This window comes from Takifugu flavidus, chromosome 9, assembly GCF_003711565.1.
Source record: "Takifugu flavidus isolate HTHZ2018 chromosome 9, ASM371156v2, whole genome shotgun sequence".
Lineage (NCBI taxonomy): Eukaryota > Metazoa > Chordata > Actinopteri > Tetraodontiformes > Tetraodontidae > Takifugu > Takifugu flavidus.
In genome coordinates this window covers 12,110,955-12,135,498 of record NC_079528.1, presented here as the reverse complement: position 1 = coordinate 12,135,498, position 24,544 = coordinate 12,110,955, and the positions used below count along the sequence as shown (strand labels likewise).

General features: G+C 45.8%; 2 protein-coding genes across 2 annotated transcripts in view; one reads left to right on the top strand and one right to left on the bottom strand.

Moving 5' to 3' along the window:
* Window positions 1-908: 908 nt before the first annotated feature.
* Window positions 909-24,544, top strand: part of mrpl11 (mitochondrial ribosomal protein L11) — a 32,631-nt gene continuing 8,995 nt past the window's right edge. Inside the window, exons 1-2 of the mRNA XM_057042315.1 lie at window positions 909-1,052; window positions 13,185-13,355. Coding sequence (XP_056898295.1) covers window positions 13,233-13,355 — 123 coding nt within the window. The 5' untranslated portion in view covers window positions 909-1,052; window positions 13,185-13,232. The remainder of the gene's footprint in view (window positions 1,053-13,184; window positions 13,356-24,544) is intronic.
* On the bottom strand, window positions 18,844-24,259 carry tmem265 (transmembrane protein 265). Its single transcript, XM_057042310.1, has 2 exons — window positions 23,529-24,259; window positions 18,844-21,116 (listed from the first exon to the last, which is right to left on the bottom strand). The coding sequence occupies exon 2, from the start codon at window positions 21,112-21,114 to the stop codon at window positions 20,059-20,061; it is 1,056 nt and encodes a 351-aa protein (XP_056898290.1). The 5' UTR covers window positions 21,115-21,116; window positions 23,529-24,259; the 3' UTR covers window positions 18,844-20,058.

The window sequence follows — 24,544 nt, the reverse complement described above, 5'->3', positions numbered from 1 at the left end:
TGTCTTATTTACTCAATATTTGAATAAAGATATGAAGTAAACAAGTTAATCCTAAAGGGACATGCTGAAGAGGAAGCACTGATGAAACCATTAAAATAAAAAGTTGTGGATATATAAACAGGTTCTAATTTTCTGCTGAAATAAGCTGAAATGAAATAAATATGTTAAATAATGCATATCCCTGGACCAGTAGGAATTGGTTTATAGAAAATAAGAGCAGCTGTTTCTATAAGTCTTAATGGAAATGTCTCTAATGCCTATGTTATCTCATTATGGAAGCAAAACATTATCTCTCTGCGTGCTTCTTTTAGCAAAGCTGCAGAATCCCGCAGAACCAAACACGTTACGTGGAGAGGCAGGTCCTGTCAGTGTGAGTGATGTCTTCATACTCTCAGTGAAGCTGTGGACTTGAAAGAAATGTAAAACAAGCATCAGCAGACAGAGACTTCAGACAAATGTGATACTCTAAGCGTTTTGCCTCTAATAAAAGCATGACCTGGAATATTGACGTTCAAGCACTGACGGGGAATTTTGCCACTGACACATCCAGAGGAGCAAATATGAAGGCACCAGGTCTGTGCTTTTTGAATGCAGGCAAAAAATGTTATATCCTTCAAAGCCTGTTAATGTATTTTAAAGAATTTCAACAAGATATACACTTCTCTTTCCTAAAATGAAGAAATGAACATCTTTGAAGGACTCCTTGCAGTGCAAATATCTGTACAAGCTACCGGAAAAAGGTGACATATTCCGAGGACACCACTTTTACAGGTTGCTATTTAAGCAGCTTTGAATAACCTCCATTCTTAAAACCTTCCGGGTCATAGACTTGTTTTAAAATGATGGGTATTGTAACAAAAGGTGGGGTCGGCATCCAATTCCCAGTGTCTGCCCGTGGGGGGGGGTCCTTCCTAAGGCTGCAGTTACCCCGCCACACCAGCAGGGGGCAGCCATCACGGGCAGCTGCAGCGTTGGCGCCGTGGTGAGTGATCCAACATGTCTGCGCCCTGAAGGATGCTGCAAACGGCGTGAAGGTAAACTACGACTGGCAGGTACGTTCAAATCATGTGTTAAACGCTTCTCTTCAACGTGTTTTTATGCAGTTGTGTTATTTTGGCGGCGCTCTTAATTTAGTAAGTTCAAATGCAGTTAGTCTAAGACTAGTGTTTCAAATGTGACATTTCTAGAGCATATTAGCAACATTTTGCTTGTATAACAAATATTTTGATGCTTTTGTCAAAATATACCTGTAAGACGTCTTTTATTGAGCTTACTGTTAGGATTTAACACATAAAATTGAAAATATTCTAAAATTAAGTACTGCACACACAGCATCTGAAATAGGATCAGAATTTTTAATAGAGGTTGAACAATGTGTTAATTTATAATAGAAGCAGAGAAACTACCAACATAAGGAGCTACACAAACTTTGTCAGCACTATCAGAATGGAAAAAATAGGGTTCTGTTCTTTTCTGTACTAAGCTATGAGCAAGTTATAGTTTTAGTCCAGTAAAGTCAAATTGACTTTATAGTAAAGGTGTTGGATTAGATGACCTTGATAGAATATATGTGTAATTATGAATAGTTTAACATATGGAACACCCTTAAAGAGCCTCCTCTTAAATATGTAAATGTTTCATTTAATGTGTCTAATTATTACATTTTTGACACAGACATTGATACAAAGCAAACTTGCAACTAAGAAACAAGGTCTTGATCCCGCAGATGAGGTTTTTTGGCAGTGGCTCATTCTACTGGCTTATATTTGACAGGGTAAAGTGTTTTTTCTTCTCCCAAATCAGTTTGTGTTATTGTTACAGTACTTTTATAAAATTGATTCTGTTCAGTTTTTTCTCATCGGAGAGGGAGGATCAACATACAGTTGATACAGAAGTACAAGTTTCATTTTGTTTGTACTTATTTCCTTTATGTGATGTTGCAAAATATGCCTGAAACTCTGTTTATTAGTATATTAAAGGGTCATAATGCAGAGGGCCATGGTGACCTCGATGTAGAATTTTTAGACACTATTGTTATTACTATTGCTTTGGATTAATGAGCGATCACAAATATTGTTAAAGAAATCACTCACACCAATGCTAAAATATTCATCAAGTAGCAGCAAAGCAGTCAAGTATTCTTTGACTGATATGACATGTTTAATGCTGTCGTTTAGCCCAGTGTCAGAGGGAAGAGCCGAACTAATCCAGAGTGAGACAATCGTTGAGCTGAAGCTGGTCAGATGTGTTGGTTAACCAGTCGAAGCCATTTTGACAAGCTTTAAACCTGTCTGGCATGGCTGTATTATTGGCTGCACATCGGTAATCCTGTTATTCAACAGGGTTGTTGCACTTTTTGTCTCAGTTGACTGGAAAGAATCAGGCAGCTGCTGCAGACCTCTCATCTGCGCATCTACGATGTGAATCTCCTGTTCCGAGGAATTCCAAATGCACTCAGCTGGAACAACATTTGGTTACTTTAGAGACCATTTGAGTACATTAAACTTATTTTCATCCTCAATAAATCAATTTCATAGGATTGAGCTTTGCGAGCTAGTCTGTTATCCTGCTGGAAGTATCCATTAGACAATGGTACACTGCGATCATAAAAGGAGGAACGTGGTTAGGAACAATACTCCCAAAGGCTTTTAAATCCTTCTCTATTGCTGCATGTCTAACTGTATTGATTTGCTGTCATGAGTGCTGATGGGAGTTAGTGGAGAATCGAGAACCGACAAAAAATGAAATCTTTCATAGCTGTGTTTTGTCCTGTTTTCTGTCGGCCTCTCTGGGTACCAGCTGCAAGGCTGTGAACCATTTGATGTATATTGTATGCCTGAATAGTTCCAGGTGTTCAAAACAGCTGAGTCATTTAATATCTGTCCAACCTGGGCCACAAAATATACAATTTTGTTTAAACTAAGGCTGATTGTATATTTTATTCTGCAGTACCTGACACCCACACTGATATATTAATAATAGATCCTCACAAGCCTGAATGAAAGTCCCATCAACAGCAGCTCAGACTCGAGGGGCACATGGCGGCGAGGTTCAAAGAGATTTACTGTAACATTGTGGCTGCAGTTTCTGAGCTCCAGCTCTGGAAAATGAATCTTTTTAAGGTCACAACCCCGTCTCCTTGGAGAAAAATCACATCTCAGTTCTGTCTTTTGCCTTTTGCTAAGTCTGTTGTTTTAGATGTCGTCATTGTAGTTGTCTGATTATGATCTCGGGCTAATTTGTTGAATTTTTAACTTCGTTTAGGTCAAACAGGCTATGACAGACACTCACCGGCCACTTTATTTGGTCCACTTTGCTAGTAAAAGGTTGGACCTCCTTGCGCCTTCAGAACTGCCATAATGGCATACTTGAACCTCCATCACCAGCAGCCTGAACCATTAGGACAAAGCTGCACATCTTTCATGCTTTTTACACCACATCTAACAGGACCATCTTAATGTTGCAGCGGAAATTGAGACTCGTCACACCAGGCAACGTTTTCCAGTCTTCTGTTGTCCAATTTTGTGAATTGTAGCCTCACTTTCTTCTCTCAGTGAGACATTTCTGTCCGCAAAGCTGCCGTTTTCTCTTTTTCAGACCATTTTCTATAAACACAGAGAAGGTTGTGGGTGAAAATCAGGATATTACCTCACGATAGCAGGAGACCACCTGACCATCCATCCCCCATTTTCTTATATGTTCCTTTGTATATATCATGCTTTGTTTTATCCTGTGACGCTTACGCTTTATCATATGACGTTTACACTTAGGCTTATTGTAATCTTACATGTTTGTGTGCTAGGATAAGAATAAACCTCACCAGGGCCACACTTGTAGCTCACACTGCAGACGTGTGGCTGCCCTTGCAGCGAGTGAACTGAAGCTTCCGTCTCATTCCTCTGATGCCAACAGCACGGGAAGAAACCTGATCACTTTCTCCCCAACACATTCTGATGCTGGTTTAACTTCAGCAAGCTGTCTAGACCACGTCTACAAGCATAAATGTGTTGATTTGCAGCCATGTGATTGGCTGATTTGTGTTAACAAGCAACTGAACCAGTGAGTGTATCTTGAATATATGCAATTATATTGATTAATGAAAGAATAGGGTTTAAAGGATCATTTGTTATAAGTTTTTTGTTTCTGTAATTGGAAAAAGTGGTTTAGTGAAATAGTTTCTGCCTTATCACGTTTAATATTTGCTTCCACTCACATTTCTCTCTTTTTCCAAAAACATATCTACAAAACAGCATTCATTTCTAACAATAAAGACTTTCTGCAGCCTAAGACCTCGTTCTACAGATGAGTGCAGGATTGAACGTTTGGCCGTCAGCCTTCTGACACACCAAGCCGCGATATTGTGCCAGTGTGAAAAGTTCTTTTCTTTCCTTGTGAGATGAAAGATACTGTCGAGCCTTAAATGTCACTCTGGCCTATTTCTAGACGTGCTCATCTGTGGTCTAGCTAAAAGATAAAACATGCTATATGTCTGCAAAAAGGCATCAGCCAGTGTGTGAGAGTAAACTCTTTACATTTATTTCAATATTTTTTCCCCTGTCGTTTGCTTTACATCTTGTTCTGTGGCGTTCTGACACGATGGTTAGAGGAAGTGTTGTGCTGGGACACCAATAAGGCGAAGTGGTCTCACTGCGATTGAATGCAGGCAAGCAGAGATAATGCTCTTACTAAGACACAGAGTAATCACTCTTCAAGCACATGAGCCCGGCTTCAACCCACACTTTACTGGAACGCTGTATGTTCTGCTGCAATTGCCAGCATTTCTCCCCACAGCCTCCCCACAGCCTCCCCCACCCTGCCTCCCCAACAGCCTCCCCAACAGCCCCCCCACAGCCTCCCCACAGCCTCCTCCCACACCTCCCCAACAGCCTCCCCACACAGCCTCCCAACATCCTCCCAACAGCCTCCCCCACAGCCTCCCCACAGCCTCCCAACACAGCCTCCTCCCCACAGCCTCCCACATCCTCACACACCAGCCTCCCCAACCTCTCCCAACAGTCCTCCCCCCAACCTCCCCAACCGCCTCCCCACAGCCTCGCCGCCCCGCTCCCCACATCCTCCATCAACCTCCGCCTCCTCCCCCAATCCTCCCCACCTCCTCCCCACAGCCTCCCCGCCCCTCCTCCCCAACAGCCTCCCCAACAGCCTCCCCAATCCTCGTCCCAACACATCCCTCCCCACACTCCTCCCCACAGCCACATCCCCCCAGCCGTATCCCGCCTCCCCAACACGCCTCCCCACAGCCCCTCCCCCACAGCCTCCCCCGCTCCTCCCCACCCCTCAGCCTCCCCCCATCCTCCCCACACCTCCTCCCCAACAGCCTCCCCCACGCGGCCTCCCCACAGCCTCCTCCCACATCCTCCCAACAGCCTCCCCCTCCTCCCCACTCCCCACGCCTCCCCTCCCCCCGAACCTCCCCCCATCCTCCCCCAACAGCCTCCCCACCCGCCTCCCCCAACAGCCTCCCACAGCCTCCCCACAGCCTCTCCCACTCCTCCCACATCCTCCCAACAGCCTCCCCCCACCTCCCCACAGCCTCCTCCTCCCAACAGCCTCCCAACAATCCTCCCCACGCCTCCCCACAGCCTCCCCACCATCTCCTCCCAACATCCTCCCAACACCCCCTCTCCCCAACAGCCTCCCCCACAGCCTCCCAACATCCTCCCACCCCATCCTCCCCAACATCCGCCTCCCCACCCGCCCCTCCCCCACAGCCTCCCCACACGCCTCCCCCCCCTCCTCCCCCAGCCTCCCCACAGCCTCCCCACAGCCTCCCAACAGCCTCCAACAGCCTCCCCACAGCCTCCCCAACAGCCTCCCCCACAGCCTCCCAACAGCCTCCCCACAGCCTCCCCACAGCCTCCCCAACAGCCTCCCAACAGCCTCCCCACAGCCTCCCCCACAGCCTCCCCAACAGCCTCCCCAACAGCCTCCCCAACAGCCTCCCCAACACCTCCCCACAGCCTCCCCACAGCCTCCCCAACAGCCTCCCCACAGCCTCCCCACAGCCTCCAACAGCCTCCCACAGCCTCCCCCACAGCCTCCCAACAGCCTCCCAACAGCCCCCCCCCACCAGCCTCCCCCACAGCCTCCAACAGCCTCCCCAACAGCCTCCCAACAGCCCCCCCACAGCCTCCCCAACAGCCTCCCACAATCCTCCCCAACAGCCCCCCACAGCCTCCCCCACAGCCTCCCAACAGCCTCCCCAACACCTCCCAACAGCCTCCCCACAGCCTCCCCAACAGCCTCCCAACAGCCTCCCCACACCTCCCCACAGCCTCCCAACAGCCTCCCAACAGCCTCCCCAACAGCCTCCCCAACAGCCTCCCAACAGCCTCCCAACAGCGTCCCCAACAGCCCCCCACAGCCTCCCAACAGCCTCCCCAACAGCCCCCCACAGCCTCCCCAACAGCCTCCCCAACAGCCTCCCCAACAGCCCCCCACAGCCTCCCCAACAGCCTCCCCAACAGCCTCCCAACAGCCCCCCACAGCCTCCCCAACAGCCTCCCAACAGCCTCCCCACAGCCTCCCCAACAGCCTCCCAACAGCCTCCCAACAGCCTCCCCACAGCCTCCCCAACAGCCCCCCACAGCCTCCCCCAAGCCTCCCCCAACAGCCTCCCCAACAGCCTCCCCACAGCCTCCCCAGCAGCCCCCAACAGCCTCCCCACAGCCTCCCCAACAGCCTCCCAACAGCCGCGGCTGACGGGTGTTGTCCCTGGTGCTGCGGTGCTGCTGGCTGACAGCAGGGCGGGGACACGTACCCTCATTACACCAGAGGTGGTGGTTAATGAACATTCAGCATTAGAATCCTGCGTTTAGATTTCCATCAACTGCAAATGTGTCTGTCAGGACACTGTGAAAAACAGCCCGACAGCAGAAGCACCACAGCAGCCGGTTCAGTCTTAAAGGGAGAATCTATTGAAGCACATAGGGAAAGTTCTATAGATTAAGGTTATTACATTATAAAGAACATTCTGTAATGAATTATAAGGTCAAAAAGCCATTCCTCACACTGCGTCTATGGTTAATTGAAGCCGCATTTCTAGATAACTGTCAAGTGTGCAGTTAATGATTCTTTTTAAAATTAGTCACTTATTTTTTAATGTGGGCCCTGTAGTAATCTTTAACATTGGTGGCAATTAATATTCTAAAGTCAGTACATTATAATAGCTCTCTGTAATGACTGTGCAGTGCTAAATAAAATATCTGTTGTGAAAAATGACTTTTTCCTATAATAATTTAGCTTCACCTGAGTCCGGCCTTGCTCTGTATTCCCCGGAAGCACCAAAGTAAGCATGCGCTGATCCACAGTAGTGATCAGCTCCACAGTTTAATGTGCTCAGCAGTTGTTGTGAAATGCCTTCAGTTGTGTTTTGGAGTGTGATTTGCAGTTATCGTTCATCATTCTGACTCTAAAGTTTTAACATTAGAGTGGGAAGCTCTGATTGGAGTGCTGCCTGCTGTGTCTCCACTCCAAACTGTGTTTCCATATGTTCCTCCCCACCAATGAGCTTGATTTACATTTATGGAGCATTGGGTTCAAGGCTGTTAAACAGCCCCGGTCTCATCTGCTGACCACTAAGCTGTAGATGATTAAGAGGCTCACAGAAGGTCATATAAGTGGTCCTTATAAGAGCAGGTTTAATCCAGACCACCAGGCACAAGCCTGCCTGTCAATGCTGCTCAAATACTGCGCAGCATTAGCCGTCCGCTGATATCCATCAGTCATTATGACGCTACAAATTGGAGTACAGGATGTTGAAAGATGATTTTGACCTTTTTAGAGGCACATTCTCAGGGCTGCCTGGATGTGGCCTGTCAAAAATAACATTTTTTTCAATGCTCCAACATTTACAGTGCTGCTTTCTGAAGCGCTGGCCTTTATCTTCAAAGTTTAGACAAAAGTAATGGCCGATGGTGTTCTCTTGAGCCAGATTCAAACCAGCAGGCTTTTGTGATAAATAAAAAAAATTGTGTGACTGCGAAATATGCTGAAGACTTTCTGAAGTGTTTTTGACACAAATTAACATCTGGGCGCAGCAGGAACATCAGATAAAGCCAAGAAATAAATCTGGTGTTAGGAATTATTATTTATTCCAAGATAAGCAGACTGCTTTTCAGACATGAGGCCCGTCTTTGGGCTTTATTGCTTAGAAATAATGAGATTTGGTGTTTCATCAAACGGCCTGATGTTCTTCTGGGTCAGTGTTTACTTCTGAAGGGCACGCGTTCAGCTCGGCACTGGGAGGGCTGAGCCCATCGGGTCTGGACTGCTTCAGATAAATGAGGCCGTGTAAGTTCCCTTTTCTGCTGGGATCTTTCAGACTCTTCTTGAGGTCTTCGTTCCATTTGACCGGCCTTTAGGACTTGGCATCCAGCGATCAATAGCTCCAGGCCGGCGTCGGTTGGCATGAATACTAATGTTTCAGAACAGCATTGGCTCATGAGCAGCTCTTGGTAACTTTATATCTGGCGTTATCTCTAAATCTATCCGGAGCATCCGGTGTGCCTCCCCTCACCATCGCAGCACAGTACATTTGTTCTGCGCAGTCGTTGCTTTCAGCTCATGGATCACTGCTAATCTTTGGCTACTACTTCATAAGGTGATGCCGTCCAAACAAAGCACCAGGGCACCCTGCTGCTCGTTCTCCTTCTTTTAACTGTGCTGGTTACAGACATGATTATTTTTCAGGAGTGAACAAGTCATCCCGGAGTTATGGCTCTTGAGGCCTGACGGTGAAGAACCGCCGTCTGTCCCGGGGTTTTCTTGAGGGATCTGGAGCTTCATTTAATTACATCGATCTTTGACAGCAGCTCCAGTGTTTTTGGTGATAACCGTATCATCTGATTCAACCTAGCTTTATTGTAGCCTCACAACACAACCTTTTTTCCCCCGAGAGCACAGAAATGTTCTCCAGAAGCTTTTTTTTGTTAACGTTGTCTATGTAATCACGCTTTAAGATGCTGCAGCATTCTTGCTGAACAAATCTCCTCTCAGACTGTCGATGCTGACCTGTCACATATTTTCCCCCTTTTTTATTATTTTTATGAAACAAACACGGTCAACAACAACAGCAAATATATGTTCACCTTTAACGTCAAGGTCAAAAATGATTTATACAAAAAAGTCAAGCATGTTACGACATTTGGGCAGCACCGTGCTCCACTCTTCTTGTATAGCCGGCATCTCTGAGCAGCATTTCCACACCAGAATGTGGATCTTTCAGTAGCCCTTGGAGTCTTCCACAAGCAGCAACATGCAAGAATTTTGGTTCTGGGCCGAATTTCTGTTGACTTGAACTGAAGATCCTTTCACAGATAGAGGGGATAATGGGTTCAGCAATTTTCAACATATTCTGGCAACAACTAAATCACCATTTGTAAGAACAAACTTTGAGTTGATACGAAGACGTCTCCCAAAAACGTCTGAAAATCTTTGGATAACCCTCAAAAAAGCAGTGCTTTCATGATGGTCCAAGAATCTCACAGAACTCTAAGACTTGCCAGGAAAAATCCGTGATTACGCCTCAAACAAGAACTGAAACCCTCTTGGCTGCTACGGAAAACATTTATGAGCTGTGATCGGTGCCAAAGGGGATGCTATTAGGTACTAACTATGCAGAGTGCTCAAACATTTGCAGCATGCCCATTTTATGTTCTTCTGTTACTTTAAAAATTGTAAAAATCCAAAAAATGTGAAGCCTTTTGGAGATAATTGTGTCTACCACTTACTGAAGTGTGCACATTGACAGAAATGTTGACCATGTCATCATATGTGCCTTGGAGGCCTCCCTCACTTGCTGCATTTTTAACAGTGTGATTAACACAAATCCAGATGTTGTCCAGTGACCTGGACTGCCATGAACACCTGAGCCGCCTTCACTGAGCTCTGGTGTTCTTCACTGACCAATTCCTCGGTATCTCTGTCACTTAAGCGTCAGAAATCAATTTTAAGGGCAACTTTAAAGACAGAATCCATCATTATTCCAAGTATGTACAGTAGCTGTAAACATCCACCTGGATGAGTGTTTTTAAAGGCTCATTCACATGCAGCTGCTTCACATCAGCCCCGCGTTACTGCTGCACGGCTGATCACCAGCGTGCACTTCACAATCGACTTGAAGATTTGAGTATTAAATGGCTTTATAGCTTAGTTTGAATGATGCTGGAACGGTGTGCCAGAGCTCAGTCCTGGGTCCTGGGGCAGCACTGCTGACTGACACTAAAATCCCACTATAGACAAAAGAGCGAGCAGACCTTTGTGGCTCTGAGGAGATCCTGAGGCTTACAGGATCACTGACATCCTTTAGCTCTCCTCTAAAAAAGGATCTTTCAAAGCTTTTCATTGTGACAGACCCTCCTAACAATGTCACTATTCTAATTCTGATTGTTTATATTCTCTGTATCATATTTTCTTACCCCATCTTTTTTAAATCACCTCTGTTTTACTGGTCTTTCCCAGCAGAACCAGTCGTTATCAATTTTTTTTTAAATTTGTGTCGAACATGTTCAATTTCTGCGAACAGCCTTTAGGGCTTTTGAAATTAGCATATTATTTTACCATCAAATTTAAAAGCTTCTTTTCATCAACGCTGGAGAAGATTATCGTTGTTGGCATTTACTTAAAAAAAAAGGCCTCCAGCAACACAGACACAGCAGCGCGATAATATGCAAATAATCTGTATTTGATGTAATAAAAAGAACATGCCATGGCATAGACAACGGCGGCGGCTAACAGTACGAATTATAGGTTTAGATAATCAGGGAAATCTGACGGCCAGTTCCTGATAAGTTAAAGAGAGATTAGCAGGGCTACTGTACACTGTTGTGGTATAGAGTTTTTATTTAAGATGCATTCTCATCTCTCATCCAGTGAGCTGAGCAGAACCTGAGTTAATGTCTTTGAATAATGCTGAAAAAAACAGATTAACAACTGGTTGACTGGCTTCTTTGATGAAAACTGAAGCGAATAACATCCCCGACAACAAACGCCGCATTAAACTGACTTCATTTCCCTAGTCAAGGTCAGCAGCATCTTTAAAGTACAGTCAGATTTAATTGATTTATTCTTATGATTTAGGCTTTAGTCTCTTAATGAGATCTGCAGTGTCTCTGATTTGTTTTCCCTTTGCTTTTCTCCTGTGTGCTTTGTGTTCTTGACATGTTTATCTCTGTCAAAAACCCACCTGTGCCGTGCTGTGACAGGCACCAGGAGACCACGACGACGCTGCACATTTCTCCCTGGACGTGCCAGAAAACGTATTAGATGTAAAGGTTAGATTAGCCTACCCTCAGGCGTTTAATTAATCAAACTGGCGTGATGTGATTGCCAGCCTCAATGTCAAATTAAAGCGGAGAACACTTTATTTAATTGAGCCGCATTATTGACAGCAACAGCAAGTGGAGCACGCTTCTACAGTCGTGCAGTTTTATTCCTCTGTTACAACTCATCTCTGCTTAAGGTGGTAATTTACAGGCTTCTCTGCGGTGTGTCACTTATTGAGCACGTTTCCACAAAGCCCTTCTGCACGGCAACCCGAAGCAAACAAATTGCTCCTTCTCTGCACTCCCTGTTATTGGTGACACCGTTGCCAGTAATTGCTGTAGAAATGTAATATTCAGGCTTAGGAATAGCTTGAAATTGTGTTTGTTCCTGTCAAATTACTGCGGCCTTGATTTGATTATTCACAGCAAACCATTAACTGAGCTCTGATTGAGGCTTATTGCACCGCCCTAAACCATGTTTTTTTGCTGTTTACTTCCTTGAATCTAATGTAAATTCTCCATACTTGTGATGCCTGCCTGGGCCAGATTCCTCATTAACTTAACAGCATCCGTTTAGTGAGCAGAACTGGCATTTTACTTCTCCAATCTAACAACCTTTAGAGTTCTGATGCATTAAAGCGTGATGGGTTTCTTTCTTTTTCTTTTTTTCAATTTCAAGACTTTACGAATCCCAAGGTTTTCTATTATTAGCTTCATACTAATAAAAGTGGAATTCTCCTCAATATTTAATACATACTGGCGTGGTGATGTTTTCTCCCAGTGGTTTCAGCATTAATCTAAACTGAGGCACTATTATTCTACAGGGGAATGGTTGAACACATTAGGTGAATAGCGTGAAATTGACCTGTGAAGAAGAAGCGGCCCATGCAAGATGCATTGTAAAGGCGGCTATTGAGGGGATTACAACAAAATGGATTCTATTTGGGCTCCTTCTGCAGTGTGGTTATCAGCTTAATGCCCTTACAAATATTGCCTCGTGGACGTTACGCTTTAGCGGCTGCTGGATAACCAGCGGCCCGTAGAATCACAACTTTTCTTGAGGGCGATTCCTCCACGTTTGCTGCTCTAAAACCAGCAGGAGGCCTCGTATATCTCCTACTGTCTCCCCCGTTGATCTAATTGGATACCCTCTGTTGCCTACGATGAATCATTACAGCGCTTTCGTCTCTCCGCACAAGTGCTGATTTTCATTGAATGCAGGGTTTTCTTTAATCACAAGGCTCAACCCTAAACCCTCCCATTTGTCCCCTGGCGTCAGTCATTTATCTCCTTTTCTGCTTTCTTTTTTAACAGCTCTGCCACTATCTCTTTCATTCCAGTGGAGGATTATAGGCCTGCTTTTATGTGTTGTGTCTCTCAGGATAGAGACCAGGCGTTCAGGCCCATTTCCACACTCTGCTAATTGACTCCTAATTTGGCAAATGCACTTTACGGTGGAATGAGAAAGCTGACCCGCCTCTAAGTTCATATCTGGGATGTAGCCCCTGCAGTTCTCCCTGCATCGTTACTCTCACCCGTCCTTGGCTCTTGTCTGGTGACACAGCTGCAACGGAGCGTAGGTGATGGAGGCGTTTTGGCGTGTAGTCGGTGGTGTTTTTCTTTAAATCCTGCCAGAACTCATGATTCTCCACCTGCTGGGCTTCTCTGACTGGGCTGCTGATCCAAACAGGAAACACCTTTGGGAAAGTGTCTCCCACCGAGCAAATCGAAGGCTAAGATTTCTTTTTAATCATTCACACGCTTCAGAAAGGAACAGCGCTGGGTTTCGCCTGTGGGGATCAGTATCGATTCATGTGTATGATGATGTAATGAGGCCAGCGCGTAAAGACTTGCTGCGTTTGTGTTTGCTCGTGTAATTTGTTTTTCTTGCGTTTACAGTGGATGCGTTCTCATTCGCCTTGGAGGCAAATTTAAGGAGTCCCAGAGATGTCGAAGATCTCCAAAGCGGCGAAGGCTGTGAAAAAAGTAGACGTAAACAATGTAATCCGGGCTATCGTGAGGTCTGGACAAGCAGCCCCTGGGCCCCCACTAGGCCCCATCCTGGGACAGGTACTGTAAAATCACTGACAGTTTCATTTCTTGTTCCATCTGTTCACTCCAAGTAATCAGCACGATATAATTAATGACTTCATTTCATTAACACGGCTCTCATTAACGATGATTAGCTGTATCTTTCTCCTCAGTCACACCATTCCACACCCCAGCCCCGCTCATATTCCTATTCTTATTCCGAACAGCTCCGTCATGCAGGTAGCTGCCACACTGTCTCCGTGTGCTGCTGTTTACTCATAGACGCCTCCACCCACACCAGCTTCCATACATGCATTACTTTATGTTTACCAGCCAGTTGAGAAAGCTGAATCTCAACTCTTGGTTTTGTTGAATTTGCTCTTCTCTGCATTGTCGGTCTGGACTGAACCTTTGTGGTGTCTTTTTTTTAATTGGTCAGGGATGCACCGTTAAAGCTTTATTAAAGCTCTTTATAATTAAGGGTAAAAGAAGGTAATTCCAGCTAGAAAATGTATGTATGGGCTGGTACGCTCATTAAATAAGTTGGCATTCCACCAGCATTGAGCAATGAAAACAGGTTATTTAGGGTGTTGGTAAAACAACTGAGGCAGCATTATCTCGGTGCTGATGCTCTGTTCATTAATCTTGTTTCCGATCACGCCGGCATATTGTTTTTTAACCTTCGTCATCAAATTCGTATAAAAACGTCGCCATAAAAGTGCACTGTTTACTCTTTAACTGCCACCCAGCTGTTTAAAGGGGGATTTACTTTAATAAGGGTGAATGAAAACAACTCCCGCTTCATCTGGATGCACAAATGAGATCCAGTTAGCGAGCGGCACTCGTTACCCCTCCACACTGCCGAACACTTGGCACCGGGAGGTGAAACCGCGCGGCACATCCGCCTTCGTGTGAGCAGAAAAATGTGACTTGATGAATGAGTGAGGAGTGGAAAAACCTGTACGTGATTAATATGTTGGAGAAAAAGGGAATGTCAGAATGTGAAAATGTCACATTTGTCTTATTTTACATCCCCTGAAACAGTTAATAGTTAATAAGGAACTCTGCTATCAGCAACAGCAGCAAGCTTCACTCGTTTGTATCACTGTAAAGCAGATATGTAATAATTCCGTACGATAACACGGCACGAACAAACCCCACCGCTGACAAGCCCAAACACAGCTGAGCATTTCGCTGTCTTTCTGCACTTTTCCCTCTCTCTTCGCCCTCATTTTCAGCCGCCGACATCTGTTCAACACCGCGCAGAAGATAGGTCTCTCACACGTTTCCCAGGAAATGGAGAGAACAAGCAGAACTGGAGATAAAAAATACAGGTGGATGATGATGAAGGATAACATTGAGGGGTTTTTTAGAGTTTGACCGTGCCGGAAGGCAGCTTTCTCTGCTCGAAAGGTCATATTTTAACATGGTAATTAACAGGGTTGCACAGATTCAAATCGTTTGAACTGATGTGTGAAAGCGACCCTGAACATCAATAAACTCATTCCACCTTCTCGCTATACATGTAAAATTGAGCTAAAGAATGATGTTTTTGGTCAATTACATTCTTTTCTTCCCCTCCTGTCGGCTTCACTTGGGACCTCCAAGCTGAGAATCAGGCCTCCTCTCTGTCATTCAGCTTTTCAATACAGCACGCTGTGGAAGTAAAATGTTTTCTCAATGTATATTTATTTGTCGCGGCATTCCAGGAGACATACAAACCTGTCAGAACAGAAAACATCCATTTCCCAACAGCGTCTCTTTCGTGGCACGCGCACACACACACACACACACACACACACACACACACACACACACACACACCGCTCAACATGACATGATTGTCAGTCTATCAGAATCACAGTAAACACGTGGAATAGTTTCAGCTATTAGTGCTTCAGCTCAGTCATGTTCTTATTTAATCCCCTGTTGTGTTGTTTTCCAGCTTTAGTAAATATCCAGAGAATAGTGGTTTTGAATATTTTTGGCAGCCTTCTCTCCACTACCTGTTTTTCTACAAATGGTTTTGGTTCTCTGTGACATTTGCAGATTACATTTTTTTGGGACCCATTCAGAAAGATAAAATTATTTATGCCAATTATTTCAGTTGTACAGTTTTGTCCAAAATAATAGTAGCAGTGCATTCAAAAAAGGGAATAAAGCTTAAAATCCTGATACTGCCTTTGAAATCCATGCAAGAGCATTAAGAACTCTTCATATCAAGAAAAACATCCAATCTTATTTTTCAGAAAATGATAGAAATCAGATATTTGGTTGTTTAAAGTAACAGCGGTGAGGGTTTCAGTGAGCGAGGCCGTTGATTGGAGAGAGGAAAACAAATAAAAAAGTGCAGAAAATGACAGGCTGCTCAGTTCAAAAGAGCTGAACGGCTTCAAAATGGCCTCCAGAACGATGTGGAAGAAAATGGAAAACTCCCTTTTTAAACGGATGGAATAAAAGCTCAACCATCAAAGACAGAGCTAATGAGGAATCACAGAAGGTTAACGTGTCCTCTGAGGACTGTAACAACCAGAAGACCCCTGTGAAGATGAGCCATCAGTGAGAAGCTCCTGCAAAACACACGCTTGCTGCACACGTTACTGTTTACCTACACACACACTCAGCGGCCTGAAGAGAAGTGGCCCAACATGTTGTGGACTGATGAGACAAAATTGTTCTTTTGGGTTCTGGGGGCCTCAGACAGTTTGTCAGCTGATCCTCAAACCCCCGTTGTCACGGCTGTCTCACCAAGACAATGTTAATAATAGTTATGGAGGAGCCAGTCCAGCCCCCAGCCCCCAAACCAGTGGGAAACACTGGGGTGACATCACAATTCTGTTTCTGAGACAAATCCTGATGAATTGTGGAAGATGGTTAAAGTGTCAGGCTGGAATCCCCCAAATCCCACCAGATAATAGGTCAGCCGTTCATAGAAAAGCTAAATCTTCCAGCAGTTTTCAGCTCACGCAGTAATCATGAGTTTGTAATGAAAGATAGACACACTGCTTTTATTTTGAAATGCCAAATATGCTTCATATGCTTTATTCTCTTTTCTGTAAAGTCATACATTTGGTTTCATTTCATCAATTTAAAAGCTTTTATAAAAATGTAAGTTTGATTCACTTCTCCACATTTGCTCCAACTGACTTTTTTAACGCTGGAATAATGCTCAATTTGGAAAGAAATCCTTTGTAATTGTAACTTGTGTCATCAGTGATTTTTTTTTATTGTTTTGAGTTATTCCATTATTCATAGAGTGAGACAATAATCACAACAACAATGATGATGATAATACATTTCGTTCATTTGTATTTCTTTTGTTCGTCTGGTTAACAAATTGACATCAAAAGGCTTTATTATTGTACGGAGTGGTAATTATGTATGCTTAATCTAGAGCTTTACTCAGGTTAAAGGTGATGGCACAATTTATTTTGTGGCCTGGAAGGTGAAACTCGTGTTTAGGACTTAGATTCTTTAATGCTGCTAAATGAATCCTATTTTGTAGGCATAATTTAGAGTCTATACATGGCTTCATCATGTGACCCAGCTTTTCTCAGTCCTACAGACGGTCCCCCTGGTTTCTCAGACTAGTTTCTCTTCTGCATTTGTCTTCGGTATGTCACTGACTGTCCCACATTACTTTGCGTAATGTCTTTCTCATTGCCTATTCTTTGAAGTTCTCTTCCAAAGCGGAGCTGCTGATGGTGCGCTGTGATGAATGATTTAGACATCTGTCGCTTGAATGTGGCTCCGTCTGCCAGACAAGGTGGGTGTGAGCTCCCGGGCATACTGTAGCTGTTGTCATGTCCGGGGTAATGAGGTGAGATGGGTGGTAAAGCAAGCGCTCAGCCAGGCAAAATAAAGCCATATGTTTGTCTAAAGGTGCCTTTTTTGGACTGTTTGGGATGTCATGGTGTCGAGGCGAATCGTCTCCCTGGGCTTCTGTGCTCCATCAGGCTTACACAGGGTGAAGCAAACGGTAAATAAATGGCATTCGGCAGCAGCTCTGCTCAAGGCAGTGGTCTCGGCCCTTTAATCTTAGCCAGCCTCTTCTCCTCACTACTTTTCCCCTCTGCTCTGACTAACCATCCTTGACAGGGGAAGTGCAGATAGGTAGGCTGGCAGTCAGCTGGGGGCAAATTTAAACAAACGAGAGAAATAAAAGAAGGTGCAGGAGACAAAAAAGGGAATCTGACAGCTCTGGTCCAGGAGAATAATAACGGGCTGGAATGAAATTAGCACAGGCGAAGGGAAGCAGTAGAAAAGAGAGTGCTGGTGAAAGGGAGAAAAAAATAAGAAGTGGGTTCTTGTTCTTTTCTTCAGAATCAGATTATGAAAGCCAGTGGGAAAGGAGGGATATGCTGAGCATAGTATCTACAGCTTAGCTGGTGTAGCAAAGGGGGCAGACATTTGCAGGGGCTGCTTTTAGTATAATAGAAATATGCCCAACAGCGAATGTATCCAAAATGTGTGCGTGCGTGTGTGTTGAAATGTCGAGAGGAGAAGGAGGCGATGAAAGGAAGCCAGCATGTTAGCGTTGGAAGCTGTCCTTGACATTGGTTATCACTGCGCTTGTCCTCAGAAAACATTCTCCTATCCACCCATCAGGGAGGTTCTTTTTCCCCCGAGTGCATGTACATTAGTCTTAATACAGTCTGTGAATCAGCCATTAAGAGTTGGGAATCTGCACTTGCATTTTGATAAGTAGCCCTAATTGCAGGCTCACAGGAGATGCAACCGGGTGAGCAAAACATTCTTTTGCAATAACATCACACACATTTAGCCCAACGCTCGACATGCACTCCCACTATAATGTCAAGACGTCTCTCCTCTCAGCATTTAAGGCAGATGACATGACAGCACAGCCCAGGATCACCGTGAGAGTGTCTAAGCTGATGGCGCTTCCAGCATAATTGTGATAAATGACGGTCTTTTGTCAGGGTGCCTCTCTGAAGACTGTGCTTTTTTTGTTGCTTGAATACATGGGTGGCTTCTATTCCCTCCGCCAGTTGCAGTATGAGCAAAAATACATAAACACAGTTTGCAGTACCTGGGGAACAGGACCTGCATTGGAATATAATGGGGATTTTGAATGTATGAGGCAGTTCTGTGGCTGGAAGTCTTTTTGGTCTTGCATAGGTTGGACTGATAGAGGGTGAATGGGCGACAGCCTGCCAATATCTCTCCTAACCTAATGGCCAATGAAATGTCAACAACAGGCGAGAATGAAACATTTTATTTTTCACTCTGTGGTGGAGATGGAGCCCAGAACAGCTGTAGAATAACGTCACAGTATTGAAATGTCCCACGAGGTTGATATAAGCCTCGTGATGACCCACAGGATGGGGGAACAAGGCACTTGACTGGAGCATGCACCCTTGACAAATGCTAATCCCAACCATAAACCACTGATACCCATTGACCAAACCACAACACACACCTCTGTACAAAAGCCTTCATCCATAATTCAGAGGAATTAAAAAAGGCCTTTCATCTAAAGTGTAAAAAGGGATTTGAGGACGGGACGAGCACAAACACGGTTATTTTATTTTTCCTTTTTCCAAAAAAGGACAGAGACTTTGAGACGAAGTACAGAAACGGTAGACAGCAAAACACGGATCTGAATGCGTTCAGAAATTGTAAAGGGATTACTTACATTGGTATTCCGTCTTTGTAAACAGTGTACTAAAATAGAACTGCGCTGTAGTTTGTGTTGCGGCAGGATTAAGATGATGTAAAATGCTTACAGAGCCGCCATTGAAAGATGTTCTATAAAAACTGTCAACAGTTGGCATCTTGAGTTATGCCCATTTGCAGTGCTAAAATCTGCGATGCTAGATTTAACGTCCAGAGCAAAGGACGTTTGAACGTTTTAACGCTCTAAACTCGTCTCAAGGTGACGACGTTCATGTAAATCTGTGTTGAGGGAAAACATTCATTAGCATTTACTCTCAGACACCTAATTAACATCAGTCAGCGCTTGTCTTGAATCAGCCCAACCTGGCAGAATGTCATGTGGCACAGAGATTCTCTTGCAGGAGCAGTAAATTTAGCTGGTCCTGACATAAAAGATATGTGGCACCATGAGAAAACATCCACTGCATGAATTATGATCATTGATATTGATTTCCTGACTGATCTCAGATGCTTTTTGTTTTTAGGCTCGGCGCACTCTCGTTCTCAGTCCTCCGACGTCCATTTGTCTTAGAGAGCGACAAGCCAAAAATGAAAGTTCTGACCCTCTGGAAAAATATATGTACAAGCACTTATTAAGGAATGTTCCTGGTAAAGTGTCCCCTGTTGTGTGTCTTGAGATTTTATCTACTTGCAGATGAATTGAACCCAAAGAGAGGATTCGTCCTCGTAACCGGATGGTGAATGACACATTTTATTGAAATAACCGAGAGGAAAAACTCCACTCACAACCTAAAGCTGTCTGAATTCAGACAAATTCACAATAGGTACTTGAATTTGATGCTATTGTGGGGCAGTTGTGCTTAGATTTGAGACTCCTAGACCTTGGTGTGTTGTTCTCCGGTATTCCGTGCAGTTTGACAGATGTGTTCACAGTGTTCAATAACAAAAAATCACTTCCACAAATCACAGTAATGAACTGCTTCTTGGATGACGTGTGCAGAAAGCCAAGCTTGCCAAGTGTACGTCACCATTGTATCACAACCCCGGTGTTGCAAGTCAAAAATATCCTTTTTGTAATCATGCAAGCATGTTTGAGAGCGACTCTCTAGAGTTCATGGGAGATGAAGGATGGCCCTAAGGAGGTCTCCTTTGGCTCCAGGCTGATGTGAGAAAGAGTATGGCTTTGGGAACAAGACATTGTGTGATAATTAGAGGGAGGTGCTTTCCCCTGGGCCTGGCCCTCCTCCTGCCCCGAGCTTTGGCTTGGCAGGTTTGAGTCCCCCGTTTCTGCGGCAGCTGCAGTCCCAGGTTCTGCAGCAGCGTGCTCCTGTTTGTGTCGCTCCCAGGCTGAGCTCAGCTTCACAGCCAGAGCCAGCAGGTTCTTCCCCAGGAACACCGTGGACACGCGAGAGTCCTTGTACCACAGCATGCCCGTGCCCCTCAGGGCAAGAGTGAAGATATTGATAGTAACCAAGCTGAGCCACGGGTACAGACCCTCCCTACGGGGCCCCCTCTGGCCAGGAAGGCCAGTAGCCCCCAGCTCTGTGAGGGCCACACACGGCAACAGCAGCAGGAGTGCATAGCAGTAAAAGAAAACCAGGCCTTCGGCCCAGATTGGCAGCCTCTGCTCGGTGGCAGCTCCGGCGCCTGCTGCAGCCCCGACCTGGGCTTCCCAAAGCCCTGCTTGCAGGTCCAGCACATCCAGCAGGTCCACAACCACCCACAGTAGCCGACCTCGGACTTCCTGCTTTCGGCGCTGTGGGGTCATGTGGTCGGCTCCAGTTAGGATAAGAAACAGGGAAGGCAAGCAGATGGACAGCAACAGCGTCAGGGTCTTCCTGGCCAGAGGGTCCGGCGGCCGGCGCTCCTCCCTGTAGTTATGGCAGACGAAGAAGAGTTTGAGCTGGAGCAGGGAAAGGAAGAGGAACCAGAGGGCGTTGGCGAAGCCTCGACGTGGCGACCGAGCCTCCGACACCACGCCGGCAGAGACGAAGCGCAGGGCCAGGAGGAAGCCCACGTCGCCCAGCAACACCGACGTGTACTGCCACACGCTGGGTCCCTGAACACCCAGCATGCTTTGCTCCAGTAGGTAGAGGTCCACCACTGCCATTGTGCTCACCGTGACCAGGGTTGATACGCACACCTGGGGCGTGGGCACCATGCCTGTGGGACACACACAGGTATAAATACACATTGTCTGCTGATTCACAGGCTGTAAAGCTGAGAAGACTGCAGGACAACTCCCTCACCTCCTGAATGAATTCAAATCAAATGTAAAATATTTTTATACTTGTTGCTATGGTTTAATGCAGCGGCTGCATGGTAGGCAATAAACGCCCTTGATCTTTAACCACAGCTACATCTACCCTGGCTGCTGTTGTCAGGAAGCTTGTTAATTTTTCTTCCCCTCCCTCTCTCCTGCTCTTTGAACTAAAGTCTTCATTTTCCATGAAAGTCGAAACATTCAGCTTCTTGGTGATTTCCTCAGTTCTCACTGTTACATTTGTTCTTATGGTGTTTCTGCTGTGTCTTTCTCCTTATTTGGAATTAATTGGACTCACATGCAGGCAGGTGCCCTATCAAATTCTTTTCATGCCTCCATTATGGAATATTTATTCTTGCTTTGTGCTACATTCTTCGGTAATGACTAACCCCCCCACCCCCCACCCCCCGCCTCAGAATGTAAATAAACTAGTCTTTGTGTACCTGCTTTGTTCAGCTGGGCAAGAGCACGCTGGCCATGTTAATTCAGCTGAAAAGGAAGGGCGATTACGGTTGTTTTACATCTCTCATCTCAGCCACTGACAGTGTAAACTGCTGTATTGACATCACATGAGGAATGACGGTTCACTTTACAGCGTAATGAAACCAGCGTCTGTTGATGGCCGACTGTCTGCCGCCTTCGCAGCGCTGCTCATTGGGTGCCAACCCCTCAACCAGATCAATGCCATTATAATATAAAATCATTAGCAGCTCGCACGTGGCGTAATGGCTACAGTGGATCGTGATCGAGCGGGAGATTGTCGGGATGATTACGGCCTCAGAGAAAAGGCTGCCAGTGTAGGTATCGATATCTTGGTGATGAAAGACTCATCATTGCTTCCCTCGCCGTGAGAGTAACAGTAGCTCTGCCATTTCCTCTGCGCTCTTTGAATCATTGAAGAGGGACAAGAAACTCCACCGGGCAAAAAGGGAGTTTGAGATATATGCGAAAAGGCGGAATGAGCATATGACTGCAAGTGGAAGATTAAAGAGCCTCTTGGCGGTCTCCGTGCCCAATAAAGTGTTATAGTCTAGTTGTAATACTTCAAAAATAAGTTCAGGGAAATGAAAGGCGAGGGTAAAGAAGAGGAAGATGCTGATGCAGGGAGACTTCCACCCTCTTGGAGGCACGTGTTTCAGGAGTCCAGATGCATTCCTCTCAGGAACTACTGAACTAGCACAGCCATGTTCCAACTAGGATAATTCAAGGAGGAGACGGTAGGAATGATCTCGGCTGATGAATTAGCTCAGAGGCTCGGTGGGAAGGTGGGCCCGCCTCATGCTGGTATTCATGATATCTGATCTCAGGAGCCTTTCCTCCTTGCTTGAGTTTTCTTTTTTCCTGAAAATTAATTTTTTGCCGCAAGGCTTGATTTTTAAATTAAATTTTGGTCCAATAGATTTTGAAAAGGGGGGGAGGAATAAAAAAGAAGCTCCCTGCAGGGAGACGTTTACAGCTGCTGTTTTACCCCGAGTTCATGTCTCCTTACACCTGCGCCTGAAGCTTCACCCTAGAAATCGCCCTGGCAGCCCGTGTTTGGGTTCAGATATTCTGTCAACACCTCCAATTTATTTTGTCCAGCATGAAGGCCTGAGCCGACACTCCTGTGTCCATTCAGCTTATCAATATTGACTGAATTCATCATTCCCTGTCTGCAAAGTGTCGCTCGGGTTGACAAGGTGAACTAACCCATTTCACTGTAAGCGATATATAATAACATATTAACACGAATGAAAAATGGGATTCCTCTTTTTTTTTCCAATATTGAATCCACTGGCAGTGCACTTTCCTTCACATTTCTCCAATTTATCTGTGAAGTCAATCCTTCTTGTGCAAAATAATAATTCTTTAAAGCAAATCTGACGGAAGCAAATAGAGCAAATCCATTTTAAAACCGCATTTTATCGACACAAGCACACCACATGGAGCTATTACATCAAAGGCTGGGATTGTCAGAAGTTCTCCTGGGGGCCACTGCAGCAGCAGAAGCTTCAGGGCAACATCTGTGTCTCCATGTGTGGAGTAATTAATCAACAAAGAGCCTGAACGCTGTGCGCAGATAATGATGAATTAATCCCCTGTCCAAACCCTCCCTCAATCATCTGTTGATCTGTCAGGTAACATCCATAGGTTAGAAGTGCTGCTGCAGCCACGACCTTTCCCTGATCATCTTTGAATATTCCGAACAACCATTTGCTGCCACAGTATTTTGAGCAACACCTTTACAACGCGGAGGAAAACTTGCCTGCGCCACCTGTTTCATAACTGCAGGTTCACAGCATTTCTTGTAGTAAAAGTGAATCTTTAATTACCCAAACCATTCGTCTTGCACTTGGGCTCAATCCTTCCGGCTTGATGAACAAAAAGAAACGTTTCCCACCTCGAGAGAAGCGCCGTCCGCGTCCGATAAAGTCTCTTTTGTGGCTGATGATCCGGGCGCGGTGATGGAGTCAGAGTCCGGGATTTCGCTCTGAGAGAAGGCTCATGTCGAGGCTCAAACAGGAGGAAGTCATCGCCACAGCCCCTCCGAGCGGACCCTACTTTGTGGGTGTTGAGAGGGGGGGATTTGTCAGTGCATCCCCTCTTTGTGCGGAGCTGTAATCTGCTTTGGCTGCGCGGTTTATTGCAGAGGCTCGTTGTGGCTCAGAATCTGGGTCTGTCACCTCCCGCAGTGTGTGCTTCTGCTGCTGTCAGGTTTATCTTTGGACACAGCAGCCGGGGGCAGATAGCCGTGCGGGGGGGGGGGGGGGTGCGCTGAGGTTTAGCGAGGATGGGGCTTCGGCTCCGGCGGCGCGGCGCGGCAAGTCGGTCAGAAGTGGAGCGGCGGCGACGCGGAATCGTTAAAGTGGAGGCGGCAGCTCGATCCAGCCGGGAGAGATGGCTCGGAGGAGAGGAGCCCGAGCTGCGCCGCACGGAGAGCAGGGCGACGGGAAACTCACTCACGTCGTCCGAGTTTGGTTGTGCCGTTCATTTGTAAGCATGTTACGTGCTCCGGCGCAGACCTCCCACATCCAGCGTCCCTCCTCCTCTGCTCCCGCCGGCAGCGCGGGGTCGTCGAGCTGCAACATGCCACCGAGATTTCAAAATACGCAGTTACACTACACTCGTCGGGAATAGTAATCATGATGACGACGAGGCCACTCGCGGAGGATTAGTTGCATTGTTTGGGGGCATGCTGATACCTTATTTACCCTTCTTCTGTTGGAAGGAAGAGCCGGGGAAGTGGAGCGAGCAATGTCTGTAGCCTGTAGACACATTTGGAGCTCAGAAGGCAGATGTTACAACTTTAATTAGTCCTCCGTCTGTCTACTTACTGTCTTAGTCACAC

What these genes read in the sequence shown, in the direction of transcription:
- tmem265 (XM_057042310.1), bottom strand. Translation starts at nt 21,114, where the DNA reads ATGGTGCCCACGCCCCAGGTGTGCGTATCAACCCTGGTCACGGTGAGC.